This window comes from Heterocephalus glaber, unplaced genomic scaffold, assembly GCF_053883595.1.
Source record: "Heterocephalus glaber isolate CG9 unplaced genomic scaffold, H.glaber_assembly_v1.0 deba00001689, whole genome shotgun sequence".
Lineage (NCBI taxonomy): Eukaryota > Metazoa > Chordata > Mammalia > Rodentia > Bathyergidae > Heterocephalus > Heterocephalus glaber.
In genome coordinates, this window is record NW_028258414.1 from 1,125,847 (window position 1) to 1,140,571 (window position 14,725).

At 41.7% G+C, this 14,725-nt stretch overlaps 1 protein-coding gene across 2 annotated transcripts in view; it reads left to right on the forward strand.

The window, feature by feature from the left end:
• Positions 1-14,725, forward strand: part of Cgnl1 (cingulin like 1) — a 142,248-nt gene that overhangs the window by 43,459 nt on the left and 84,064 nt on the right. The window contains exons 2-6 of one of the 2 annotated variants that reach the window (XM_004855746.4): positions 1,473-3,053; positions 3,786-3,880; positions 5,296-5,401; positions 12,588-12,689; positions 14,035-14,183. In XM_004855746.4, the coding sequence (XP_004855803.2) occupies positions 1,488-3,053; positions 3,786-3,880; positions 5,296-5,401; positions 12,588-12,689; positions 14,035-14,183 (2,018 nt within the window). In that variant the 5' untranslated portion in view covers positions 1,473-1,487. Of the gene's footprint in view, positions 1-1,472; positions 3,054-3,785; positions 3,881-5,295; positions 5,402-12,587; positions 12,690-14,034; positions 14,184-14,725 lie in introns of those variants that run through there. The other variant, XM_021237169.2, reaches the window with a different exon arrangement.

Consider the following 14,725-nt stretch of genomic DNA (forward strand, 5'->3'; position numbering starts at 1 on the left):
TTCCTTAGGTGAAAAAGTGAAGGTTCAATAAAGTTTTGAGAGACCATAATCACATAACTTTTAGTATGTGTGTACTGTAATTGTTCTATCTTATTATTGCTATTTATCTCTTACTATGCCTAGTTTATAAATTTTTATCATAGGTGTGTATGTATATAGGATTTGGTATTATCTACAACTTCAGGCATCTACTGACGGGTCTTGAGATATACCTCTGTGGATTGGAAGGGCACAGGGACGACTGTAATAAAAATCAAAGTAGAACTCAGTAAACTAGAAAATGAAACAAGCTAAATGTTTGTTAACTATAGGAACTGATTCTTTAGAGAAGCAGCAATTAAAATGTTAACATATATTCTACTGGTACAGTCCAGAAACAGGAGAAGACAGGGCAAATAAAACTAGATATGGAGATAGAGGAAATGAAATGATTTGTATTTTGCAAAACAATGCAAATAAATTTGGAATTGTGGACTGAATAGATGATTTTCTTGGAAAATATGTTATGAGATTGACTCCTGAATGGAAAGAAATCTCAAAAGGGTCCTTGCAGGTGACAGGAATGAGAGAGCCACCGTCTGTGACCCTCTTGGGTCTCCTGCTCTGCTACAGGTTTTCAGAGCGGGACAGAGGGGCTCCCTGTATGGTGGCAGACACACAGGCATTGGCAGGGCGGTCACACACTGGAAACATGAAGACAGTGATTCTCGGCATCAAGACTCATTGCCAAATAAAGAGCACTGCACCTTCACTTTACTGTATTTTTTAAATGACATTTTTCAGATGGCTATGTCACTTGAACCTTTTTGGGAAGAAGAAAAAGTTTAAAAAATTTTTTAATCACTTACTCACATCATTAGTTTCACAAACAGCTGATTCCATAGAGTTAAGATGTTTTAGACATTATATTCAAACACTGGAAAGATTTCAAAGCAGGATTGTGTGTAAAAAATACTGAAAGTATTGTGGGAAGATTAAAAGTATAGGAGAAGAAGAAAAATGGTGAGCATCAGAACTCTTTAGCTCTGAAGTATTTTCATGGAAAAGTACCTTGTTCTCAAATCTTGGCAACTGAGACACTCTTGCTGGTTAAAAATAAATAGCATGAAGTGTGAGGAAACCAACGTAAGGAAAAAGAGTGACCAGAGCATCAGTGAGCTGGAAAAAGAATCAAGGGGCTGTGCCAGAAGCACTAAACCATTAGCAGTGACCATCTGGCTAGGGTTATGCCCAATGACAACAACAGGCCCTGGGCAGGGCTGCGTGGACACTGGAACGTCCAGAGAGGCCAGCTGGGTCAGGTCAGGCTCAGGAGGGTGCAGCGCTCAGTCTTTGGTTCTGAAGTGCTTTGCTATTGAAATGATCTTGTTTTCTCTGAACTTTGGTGTTTTCCCTCGTAATTATCCTAATCTTCATTTAAACAGATGTAATTCTAACTTAATGTTCTCTTTTGACCCCGTCTTCCCTGGCAGTTGGGACAGGGAACCATGGAGCTGTACTTTGGTGAATACCGACACGTGCAGCAGGAATACGGCGTCCACCTGCGACTAGCAAGTGAGGCGACCAAGAAAACAAGGAGTTCCCCACACTCCAAGACAGGCTCCTATGGTGTCAGTATCAGAGTCCAGGGGATTGATGGTCACCCCTACATAGTCCTCAACAACACGGAGCACTGTCTAGCAGGCAGGCCTTTTTCAAAAAATGGGCCCTCCTTTCCATCTTCGATGATCAGTGACCTGCCTGGATGCTCCGGCTCTGTACCAAAGGAGAGCAGCATGGAAGAGCCACCGCACCCAGAGAACTCATACGCCCAGCCCAGCCCGCCCAGAAACCCGAAGCAGCCCTCTCTCCACGAGGGCAGGAACAGTGTCCTAGAACGAAAAGACATCCCAGGGAAGTCTTCCCACCTGCTGAACTTTCAAAGGCACCCAGAGCTTTTGCAGCCCTACGACCCTGACAAGAATGACCTGAACTTGCACAATCTCCAAGCTCCCGAGAGCGACGGGTTGAACGGTTTGGCAGAAGAAGGTGCTAACAACAAGAAGCAGCCTTGGGCTTGTTCTTCCAAACCTGGCAACCCCCCGCCCACCAGCCCTTCCCTGGAGTCCACCCGCCTGTGCAGCTCTGTGGTCACAGAGGAGCCTGAGAAGCAGACCTCAGTGTGTGTCAATGTTCAGAGCTGCATGAAGGAAGGGCGGGTGGGGGACGCCCTTTCCCCTAGCAGGAGGTCCCTGTCTACCCTCAGCCCACAGGCCCACGGCGAAATCAAGAAAACCAGGCCAGATGTTCTTCCCTTCCGGCGACAAGACTCAGCGGGCCCCATCCTGGACGGAGCTCGCTCACGGAGGTCCTCATCCTCCTCCACCACGCCCACCTCAGCCAACTCTTTGTATAGGTTTCTGCTTGATGATCAGGAATGTGCCATCCATGCTGACAACGTCAACCGGCACGAAAACAGGAGGTATATCCCCTTCTTCCCCGGAACTGGGAGGGATATCGACACGGGCTCAATTCCTGGTGTGGATCAGTTGATTGAAAAATTTGATCAAAAGCCTGGACTTCAGAGAAGAGGAAGGTCTGGGAAGCGAAACAGAATCAACCCAGATGACAGGAAGAGGTCCCGGAGCGTGGACAGTGCGTTTCCTTTTGGTTTACAGGGTAACTCAGAGTACCTGACAGAGTTCAGCAGGAACCTGGGCAAGTCCAGTGAACGCCTCCTCCGGCCGTCCCAGCTGTGTCCCCAGAGGTCCCTGGCTCAGGAGTACCTTGGGAAGCAGGGCATGGGCCGAGCCTTTGCCAAGCTGCAGGGAGCCATGCACGGCGCCCAGGGTGCCCCACAGAACAAAGATGGGAAAGTTCCAGAAAACAAAGGAGGTCGGGAAGGCACCGTGGTGGTTTGTGCACCCTCCCTTCCAGCTCAGGCCAGAAAGGAGGATGAAATAAAAACAGCCACTGCCACGCTGATGTTGCAGAATCGGGCCGTGGCAACCTCACCGGATTCCGGCGCCAAGAAAATTTCCATGAAGACATTTTCTTCCAACTCAAATACTCAGGTAACACTAATGTATTAAACCTGTTTGTTTTTTTTTTTTTCTTCCAGCGATCTAATGATGTGCTCATTCTACAAGTGGCTCTAGGATCACATCTTCAATCTTGAATCAGTAATTGCACATCTGATTTTTTTTTTAAGAGTCAGGTTATGTCCTACTCCAGATTGTATAGTTTTCTAGGTTATTTTCAGTACCACTAGGTTTCCACTGTGGTCTTTATGTAAAATCAAACATGATACATGTGAAACCTATAAGTCCGCAGAATTAGTTTCTACCCAGAGGTTCGGTGGTTAGGTTCATGTAGATATATTTTTATTCATGACATTGAATGACTAGGTTAATTTCTAGTCTGAGAAATTAGGTTAATCCTAACCTCCATTAATCATAAAGTGATAGATTCTATGTGGTACATGCAGTGTCTTGATAGTAACAATGAAAAATAACGATACGGTTGATAATAAGGCTGTCAAGTGCAAGGCACTATTTGTTGTATGCATCTGTTCATATTTATTGCACCAGCCATGTCAAGGTGGGTACTATTTAATTTTTAAGTGAGAAAATTGAGGGGAGAGGTTAAGCAACTTGCTCAAGATCACAGAGTTGAGCGATGTTGGAGCAGGCTTCGATGAGGATGTTTATCCAGAGAATCATTTCTGGAAAGTAGGTACCTGTTCGTTGCCATCTGCCTGGAAATGTCATCTTCCTGCTCTAATAAGAGACACAATTATGTTATAGGCCACACCAGATCTCTTAAAGGGCCAGCAAGAGCTCAACCAACAAGCCAATGAGGAGACGGCCAAGCAGATACTTTATAATTACCTCAAAGAAGGGTGAGTGATTTTCCTTAAGGAGCAAAGTATTGACATTTCTGGGGGCTGTGGAGAGGGGACTCTTGGTTTCTTCTTCTGAGGATTTATATCTTACCCCCCTTGCCCTGGGGTTGAGTCTCAATGGCTGTAGTTCATACCAGCATTTAAATCTGGAGTAGAACAGGTAGAAACCGGGGTAGGCGAGCAGAAAGAATGGCATCATATATCAAACATGAATACAGTATATATTTAAACCAACCCTTGACTGATCAAATGCAAATTCAAGGATGGGAGATTGTCCCATGTTGAGCTAGGTCAGTGCCATCTTGAATTCCTCCACACATATGTTGGCCCTAGTGGCCCTGCTGAGAAGTTACAAAGAGGGACAGCTTCTGCTTGCCCCACAGAGAATGCTGGCCAGCAGCCCTGGGTCCCATTATTTTTAAGGCAATACAGGTCATTTAGAAGCTGTGTTTTCTGTACTTATCTCACAGACTGAGTTGGATTAGTCAGGCTTTCAGTCTGTGCTCAGATTTTGTGCTGGAATTCCAATAAGGACCACGCAGCTCCTGTTTCAGTTTCTCTCATCAGGTGGCTAATCAGAGAAAAGGCCTCAGCCTGCTGTGACTGAGAGCCAGCCTCTCCACCAACACTCATCGACTCCAGGACACTCGACAGCTTTGTACTGTGCCTGATGATTATTTGTCTGCATCACAGAGATGGTAGAGCAAGTCAGGCTCAAAATATAACATGGGGCTCTTTTGGTTAAAAAAGAAAAAAATTAGAGATGCATTTAGCCAAGAACTCGTCGTATTAGTATTTCCCTGTGAAGGGTTCTACCATGTTAAGATGAAGGTAGAAGAACTTTTGATTTTAAAAATTCTTTAAATTTTTTCCTTCCAGCCTGCTCTTTCCCTCCCTCGGAGAAAGGCTGCTGAGACAGGCTGCAGTGGGTGGTGTCCAGTTAAGGAATTTTATTTTAAATCTTTCAATTGCCAGGGGTGTGGTAGACGTTGAAAACACTTGAACTCCAAGACAAAGGGCCACTGTGGGGATGTCTTGGCTTGGTGGGATTTATTTTTTAAAGCATAGGCTAAATAAGTTCAGATCACTGCAGATTGTTCTAGTGTACAATTTAAAGGTGCAGCGTGTGTGTGTGTGTGTGTGTGTGTGTGTGTGTGTGTGTGTGTGAGAGAGAGAGAGAGAGAGATACAAAGAAAAGAATTCTTTTTGGAATGAATATGAGTTATTTGAATGAAACAAATATTTTAACTGAATGTTTTCTCCAAGTTTATTTAGAATGTGCTTATGTCTCTCTCACATATTTGGGAATGCAAATCCCTGTCCCAAACAACTTATTTGAAGAAAAACACACCATCCATTCTGAGACCTGGGGTCATGCCCCTTATTGTTTTCTCTGCTATCTTTTTTTGCAGAAGCTCTGACAATGAGGATGCCACTAAAAGGAAAGTCAACTTGGTCTTTGAGAAAATCCAGACTTTAAAGTCTCGAGCAGCAGGGAGTGCCCAAGGGAATCCTCAAGTAAGTTGAAGTTTGTATTTTCCAAGTGTGTTTCTTGTGGAATGCAGTAAACAACTCCTGTTTTCTCTGTGCATTTGTTTACAACAGTAAGTAGGAAGTTTCTGCAGTAGTGAGCAGCACTTAAACTAGAGGACAGTGCTTTAAATACTGGTTAAAACATTTCTAATCCAAAAAGTCTGAAATCCTCCAAAATCCAAAACTTTCAGTGCAGCATGACACCGTAGTTGGAAAATTCCATACTGGACCTCATGTCTGGTCATAGTGAAAACACAAACTTTGTTTCATGCACAAAGTTGGGAAAACCACTGTATAAAGTTACCTTTGGGTTATGTGTATTGGGAATCTATAGGAAGTAAATGAATTTCATGTTTCAACTTGGATCACCAAAATATCTCATTATGTATATGCAAATATTTGAAACAAAAAAAAATCCCAAATCTGAAATACTTCTAGTCCCAAGCATTTTGGGTAAGGGATACTTAACCTGTATTTTTAATTTATACTTTTTTCAGAGATGTTTTAAGATATTTTATTTAAATAACACATAAAATATAACAGATGACATAAATAGTTGGTGAAATTTAAAGGGGGAAGATAAGTATAGGAAAAATGCAATGAGGTATGGGTGGAGAATTCACAATTTGCTACATGTAAATTTGGAAGGTAAATGTAAGCAGGCTTGGGCTGAGCTGGGGGTTCAGGTGTGAAGAGAATGAATACTGGTGGCCAAGCCTGTAATCCTAGCACCTGGAAGCTGAGGCTGGAGGATCGCTGCTAGTTCGAAGCCAACCTGGACCACATAGTGAATTCAAGGCCAGCCTGGGCTACATAGTGAAACCCTGTCTCAAAAAGCCACAAACAAACAAAGGAAAGAAAGAAAGGAAGAAAGAAAAAGAAAAGAAAAGAAAAAAAGACCAACACTGGTGAAGCCAGGCCCCCAGGGAGGGAAGAAGTGGGGTGATACCAAATGCTCTTCCCAAGCTGCCTGTTTAATTGACTTGCTGAATATGAATTGGGGCTTAGAAATTTTGGGGGGTGATCTCATATTTGATAAACACCTACCATATGCTAGCACAGTTTGTGCCCTGAAACAAAGCAGCACTTTAAAGAGGAGAGCAGAACACTTGCTTCTCCATCCTACACCACTTGTTAGGACTCAGTTCTTGGCAGCATAGTTTCCCTTTCCCTGCTGGGAAGTTCTGCTTGGAGGGAAAGAGGAAATGCTACTGTACCAGGAGCCAGGAGTAGAAAGTCTGTCTGTAGCTGCTTTTCAGCTTTGAAAACATTCACAGAGGACATTTTTAGGCCTTACATATTCTTTTGTGTTTCATGTTCCTTTGCCATCAGGACCATGCCTCATGTGTATGTCTGTGTGCACACCCCCACCGTTCCCATGGGGAATCTCAGAGTCCTGTAGCTTGTTTATACGGACTTGAGGAGCTCTACATAGCCCTTAAAATCCTTAGCAGTTATTGGCGAAACTCTTCAGTCCAAATCATCACTATGGTTCTTGTTTCTTGTTTACTTGATTTCTCCTGGGGAGAACACAGTCTTTGGCCTTAATGTTAAAGTTGTCATTGTGGGTGACAGGCTTGGCACAGCCTGCTCACACCAGGGAAGTCAGAGCAGCCCTCCTGGACACAGTGACAGTAATTAATGGTGTCTCAAAAGACGGTAGACCTCTCTGTGAGAAGAAAGGAAGGCACGGTGTTCTAAGTCAAGGGAAGCATGAAGGAACATGACTGGGTCATTAATGTAGCCAGAACATAGAGCCAGCTATGGGAGGAAGAGCCAGGTAGGAAGGCCTTGGAGATTGTGGAAGTTCCCATTTCCATGAAGGGGATGGGCTACTGTGGGTGGATTTGACACAGGCCTGACTACCATTGTGTTTGTAAAAGTTTGTTCCTTTTGTAGCTTTTGGAGAGAGGTTAGATTAGAGCAAGGGAGAGCTGTTAAGAAGCTGCTGCCAAGCCGAGCAGGGATGAGAAGAAGGAAGGAGGCAACTATGACTTTAATTGCCCACAAGTTTTTCCCCTTCTCTCTATCTCACTTTCTGCATCTGATTATTTGCTGGCAGGGGTTTTGGAGTTTTATCTCTTTGGTGCCTGTTAAGCAGTTCCGTAGGAGAGAATGTCAGAGCCCTCTAGGTACAGACTGAAGCCATTTTGGGAAATGGCAAAGCAGGGTGGGTTTTTTCTTTTTGGGAAAGAGCAGGGTGTGATTTCTTCCCCTGAGTTGGATTCAGATTTCTAAAAGGGATTGTTTTCATTTTGCCTAAGAAAATTGCAAGCCCTGTGTTTTTGCTTCTCAGTTCTCATCCCTTCCATGGGACAGGTGGAAAGTTTATCACATAAAACCCACATCTGTATTCCTCGACATCCGAGCAAAGACGCTGCCTTTTGTAGCTTTGATTCCTGCTTCTATCTCTTCCTCTCCCATAGCTGCAGTTATCTAACCACTTTACTGTGGGATTTTAGCCAACTCCTTTGGAGAACATCATCCTATTATTCCAAGGAAGAAGAAAAATGAGACCCATTAATATTCACACTCAGATCAGAGATATTTTCTAATAGACTCTCTTTAATTGTGTCCCTCTTTGTTATGTTTCTCTTCAGTTTGGAAATATAACATCAAAAAGAAGCCAGTTTAGCTAAAATAAGCTTATTTTATTACTTGCTTGCAGGCCCAGGCAGAGCGTGAGGGATGGCAGTCTTGCTGGCAGTAATAGATCAGTAATCCCTACTAGCACAGGGACAGGGCTTTGGATATAACTTCAGGCAACAAATGTGTCTTCAGAAGATATTTATTTTTACATTGTTTTATTGGAGTACAATACACAGCAAGTTGCACAAATCTTAATTGCACAGTTCAGTGAATTTTTAACGTAGGTTTGCATCCATGCCAATACCACTCAGATCAAAGGTCATTATTCCCACCACCCTGGTTTCCTGGCTTCCTAGTCAGTCACCACCCCTCTCTCTGGAGGTAATCATCTTCTAACTTCTGTCACCTGGATTAGTTTTCCCTTTCTTGAAATTTATATAAATAAAAAGTGACAATTTGTGTTCTTGCTCATCCAGCTTCATTTCCTCAATGCTGTGTCAGTGAGAATCACTCATGTTGTATTCGTGCAGTTAACTATTTTACTGATCTGGAGTTTTCCATTGTGTTAGTAATCACTGTAGTCTGTCTTCTTTGTGGACATTTCCAGTTTTGGGGTATTGGGATAAAAGGCACCATGAGTATTATTGTACATGGTTTCTCTTGGGAACATATTCATGCATTTCTCTTGAGTATAAACCTAGGAGTGAAATTGCTGGGTCATAAAGTAGGCCTAGGTTTAGCTCTTAAATACTGCCAGTGGTTTTAGAAAGCCTTTGAAGCAATTCATACTGTACCTCCTCCAGCTGCGCAGTCTGGTTCTGGTTATTCTGCCCTTTCTAACACTTAGCCTCTGCTCTGTTCTGTTGGTTGCCTGGCCTCTCCTTGTGTTAGAACCATGAAGATTTAATTACCAGAACTTTAGAATAAGCCTTGAAATCTAGTACTGTAATGTTCATCTTCCAACTTTATTTTTCTTCCAGATTGCCTTGGCTATTCTAGGTCTTTTGTCTTTCTATATAGGCTTTAAAATCAACTGGTCAGTTTCCACCAAGAAGAAGCGAGAACCTTTAGGAATTTTGATCAAGATTGTTCTGAATGTGTTGATACATTTGGTAGAACTGACATCTTCACATTATCGGTATTCTTGTTCATGAACGTGAACTTTCTGCTCAATTGTTTATGTCTTCACCTCCTCCCAGCAGTGTTCTGTCAAGATCTCGCATATCTTTCACTTAGATTTATTCCCTTTCCAGTGCTGTTCATTGCTTTGTACTCCAGTGTTTCTATTTAGGACTGTTTTCTTCCATCCTGGAGAATTTTCCTACTGTATCCTGCAGTACTTTTCTGCTCAGTGTTATCCGAGCATATCTTCCATTTACTCTCACTTTTGACGAACGTTTGGCAAGTATTATTTTGTTTTATGATTTTAGAAGCATTGATTGGTCTTTTGGCCCTGAGGGCCCCACTGGAAAGCCAGGTGTCTGTCTTAGTGTTGTCCTACTGAACATGAGGTGTCTTTTCTCTCTGGCTGCTTGGAATATTTTATCTTCAATTTTTAGAAGTTTAACTATAATGTGCCTAAATGTGGTTTTTCTTATATTTACCCTACTTAAGGTTCATTGTGTTCTTGAATTGATGGGTTGCTGGCATTCATCACATTTGAAACTTCTTGGCCATTGTTTCTTTGCATATTGCTTCTTTTCCATTTTCTCTCAGCTTTTCTCAGATTCTAGTTATGTGTCTAGAACTTTTGATGATAACCTGCATATCTCACGTTCCCTGTTCATGTTTGTGTGTAAGTGTACTTGTGTTTGGGGGGAGGTTTTGGGGTGTGTGTGTAATGTGTGTGTGTGTCCCTTTTGATGCATCAGATAGTCTGTATACTTTCTATTGACTTTTCAAATTCAATAATCTTGTTTTCTGGCTATGCTAGTCTTCTTTTAAGACTTATTAAGATGTCTTTAAAAGAATCTTCTTTATCCTCATTTAAGGCTGATTCTTTCAAGAACCATCTAAGGTGTTATTAAATTTCAGATATTGTGTGTGGCTCTCCTAGAATGTCTACTTTATTATATTTATGGAATCTAAGTATGTATGGGAAATCATCATTTCATCCATGATTTCCTCTGTTTAAAAGCTATTCTCTCTCTGTATTTCTTCTGAAGTCCTTATCTGCTAACTTCCATATCTGGGTCAGCTCTGGATGACAAGTTACAGGTGTCCTGGATTGCATCGTCTCTCTCTCAAGAAGGCTGAATTTTCCTGGTCATTTAAATGATCTGCAGGTGACTGTCACACCATGTGCTTGGTTGTCTTAGCCATTGCTATTGCGGTTGGGTCGAATTAAGCTTTTGCCCTTATTCCTGTGGCTCAGTCCCTGTCCTTTTCTTGACTCTCAAATGAATGCCAGCATGTCCACTAGGATTTCTCTATGTTGGCTGAGTTGGAACCCTAGCGCCTCCTAGCTTTGTACCATCTGTGAAGTCTCTGTTGGTTTCTTTGCCTCCTTATAGCTTGGTTCCACGGGCCTTTCTGCATCTTTCCCTGCTCATAATACAGCTTAGGAACCATCCAAGGATCCGAAGAGTATTTTTTTCTAGACTTTTGGAGCTACTTCTATGTTGCTCTCACCTCCTCAGTTCCCTAACCCTGAAATCTCTCTACTTACCATCTCTAAACACCAGGGTCCGTTTCCTTCATCAGTGAGCTGCCTCTTTCCATTGGGATTTTTTCCCTCTTAAATTAATAAACTTTTTTTTTTTGGTCAGAGAAGCTTTAGGTTCACAGAAGAATTGAGTGGAAAGTACAGATTTCTTTGTCCCTACACATGTCCTCCCACGGAGTGGTAATTTTTTATAATCAGTGGACCTGCCCTGATCCATTGGTATGGCCTGAAGTCCAGGGTTTACATCGTTTGCTCTTGGTATTGCACTTTCTTTTGGTTTGGAACAATGAATGATGACATGTATCCGCTATTATAGTATTGTACAGAGTAATTTTGCTGTCTTAAAAATCCTTTACATTCTGCTTATTTGTCCTTCCTCTTCCCCATTCCATAACAACCAGGAATCTTTTAACTGTCTATAGTTTTACCTTTTTCAGAAAGTCATGTATTTGGAATCATACAATATGTAGCCTTTTCATATTGGCCACTTTCACTTAGTAATGTGCATTTTCTCTTATGCCTTTTAATGGCATGACGACAGCCCATTTATTTTTAGTGTTGAGTAATAATAGCACAGTTTATCCATTAACCTACTACAGACACCGCGGTTGCTTTCAAATTTTGTCAATTGTGAACAAAGGTTCTGTAAACATTCATGTACAGGTTTTTGTGTAGATGGACGTTTTCACCTTATTTGGGTAAATGTCAAGCGATGTAACTGCTGGATCATATGGTAAGAACATGCTTAGGTTTGTAAGAAGTGACCAGACTTCCAAAGTGGCTGTACTGTTTTTCATTCTATCATCAGTGAAACAGAGTCTTGTTGTTCCATATCTTTGCCAGCAGTTGTTGTTTTCAGTACTTTGGATTTTGGGTATTCTGATCACGGCATACTAATGTCTTATTGTTTTGATTTGTAATTTCCAAACAATGTTGTTTGGGCTTTTCAAATTTTACTGTACTATGGTTTGGAAATGTGGTCAGGGAGAGCCTAGGGACAATGCAGCATGACCTCTTCCCCTTTTAAAGATTATAGTCCTATGTTATTTGGCTTTTGGTGCCTGCAAACAATTATATATTTTGTCTAGCTTTCATAGTTTTTGTTGGAAGGGTAAATCTGAGGTCAGCTACTCTATCATGACTACAGCCCTAATTCCAGAAATTATTAACTGAGATTTTATTGAATGTCAGAGAAGTGTTGGGTTCTGTAGATATGAAGGTGAATGCAACATGGCTTCAAAGTATATAACCTAAGGTAGTAATTCTCAAACTGCTCCTAAGAAACACTGAAGTTAATCCATGTTCTGCCACTGATGAAGAAAAGTGAATATTTCTTTCTCAGTTTACTTATAAAAAGGTTTTGTGGCTGTTTTTTTCTTTAATCAGGGATTTCTTTCTTCCTTTTTTTTTTTTTTCTTTTTTCTGACACTAGGGATGAAACTCAGGACCTTGCTCTCGTGAGGCAGGTGTGACAACACTGAGCTAAATCCCTGGCCCAATCAGTGATTTCTATGGCCTGGAATCTAGAATTTATTGTGGAAAAGCTCATAAGTTTTGCTTATACTAAGTTTAATACCTTCATATTTCATACTGCTCTACAGAATACTTTAAGGACCTCCAACAAGTGTATCACCTATCCAAATTTTAGTTGTATTGGAATGGTGTTGAGAAATCTGATGAAATAATCCTTGTGACTATGGTAAATGATGTAAAATAAAGTTCACTGGGGTCTCCAGGGGGCCAGAATGATTAACTTCCTATGAATTCAGAGAAAGTTCTGTAGGGGTTGATATTTGAACTGAGTCTTGAGATGGTGTTATGCCTTAAGTATTACTCCTCTGATTACATTTGGGGGAAGAGAATTGAAATAAGGCATCATGGACATTTATATTAGAATATCTTTGCAATTAATTGCAGACATCTAGCTCCTCATCTGAAGTCAAAGATCTGTTGGAACAGAAAAACAAGTTGACCTCAGAAGTGGCTGAACTTCAGCGGCAACTTCAACTAGAGGTCAAGGTATCTGGTTTTCCTCTTATTTTTTCCATTTCAGTCTTGGTAGGTAAAGAATATTTCAAGCACATTGGGATGTTCAGGTGAAGTGAAAACCGTTTTTTTTTTTTCCTCCAAAAGAAACATTCCTTTCATCACTGAGTAAATTCCTATGTACTTGGCTGCTGGTATCCAAAGAATTTTTTTTTAAGTAACCAAAGCATAGAGAAATTCTTTGCTTGGACAATGTCTGTTGTTGCCCTGTCATAGCTGCCTTGGTTTCCTGAATTGATTCTAAACATTTACCTTTCATGGTCATTTTCACTTTGGGGAAAAGCTAGAAGTGCATGGCACCAGATCACTGAACACACTATGATGTATTTCTGAGTGTTCCTTTCTGTTAGCTGGTACTCAGCAGCAATATTCACTGTATTTTTAATCACACCTTATAAAGACATTCACAAAAGAGAACTTCTGGAACAGCTTTAGAAAGTGGCCAGAACCATGAGATAAGTATGTTTAAAGTAGAGGGAGTATTTTGAGGGGTTTGTCTATCAATGTTTGGGGGAGTTGTTTTGTTTTGGGTTTTTTTTGGGGGGGGTACTGGAAATGGCAATGTAGTTTTTACTGTAATAAGTTTTTAAAATTTAAACATTCATATATATTTAAATCTGTCATAGTTACTTTCTCATTACTGGGACAAAATACCTGACACCCACAAGTTAAAGGAGGACAGGTTTATTTTAGCTCACAGTTTGTAGAGCTCTCAGTCCATAGTCCACTGGTTCTAAGGCAGGGGAGCATGGCAGGGGAGCATGGCAGAGGAGAAACAGTCCATAGCATGGTATGCAGGACATAGCCAACAGTGAGCCTCCCTTTCCCTTTTATCCCATCCAGGCTATAAGCCTATTGTGTGGTACTACCTACCATCCAGGGTGGGTTTTCCCACCATCCACAGTTACTGTGCTAAACAATCAGTAGACTAATCTAGTTATCATGAACCCATAATGCAATATCACACACCCATGATCTAGCCACCTCCCAAAAATGCTACCTATGAGCACATGATGCTTTGTGGAGGACATCTAGATATAAGCCATAATAGGATCATACTCATATATAAAAGATGTGAAATAGTACAATAGTTTCACTAGTTTTTTAGGAGCATTGTAATTCATTAAATATAAATATTTAATATAAATTTAAATATTTAATATTCTTTCTCTCTTATACCTTAGGTATATAATTCGATTAAGTTGTTTAATACTGTAAGTGCAACAGAAAGGAGTTCCTTGGAGTTTAGAAGTGGGATTCTATGGGATCATGTTAATGTGCTGTGGAGGAACTTTAAAATCATACTGATTCATGTTAGAACCAGCAGAACATCCAAGAAGAGAGAGAGCGCCTGAGAGCGGACTTGGAAGAAGTGCGGAGCCAGCTGGACAGGCGGGTGGAGGACAGTGCTGCGCTACAGCAGCGCCTGGAGGACAGCGAGGCTGAGCTTCGAAAGAGCCTGGAGGAGTGAGTGCTCCAGCCCTGCCCTGCCTGGGTCCTCACATCGCATGTAGCCAGACCTTTGTCCTGGGGACCCAGCCCTGCAGATGTTTACTGAGACTGCATGCCCTTCCGTTCCCTCTCATCCCTGTGAAACTGTGAAGTGGGTGACATCTGCAGGCAGGTACATGGGAAGGCTGATAGTTCCTCAAATTCTTTGTAGTCTTGTAAAGTGTCACTCCTTAAAATAGATCTCATAGAAGGTGGATAAGAAGTGGGGACACTGAGGAGAGGCATTTAAGGACAGGTGTCAGGAGCCTGGGCTCTGCCTCCAACAAGTATGTGGCACGTGCCTTCTGGTCTCCCAGCATGCCTCAGTCATAGAGAAGGAAAGTCAAGTCCAAGCTGGCTGCCATCGTATTATCTCTGGCAAAGGATCTAAAACCAAGGTCTGAAAATGCACAGTGCTCTGAAGCCCTGTGGATAGGACAGGAGGCTTTAGTGGAAGGTCAAGCAGGAGTGGATTTGAGGGAGAAAGTCAGGAAGACTAGGATATTGTGTAATAAAGA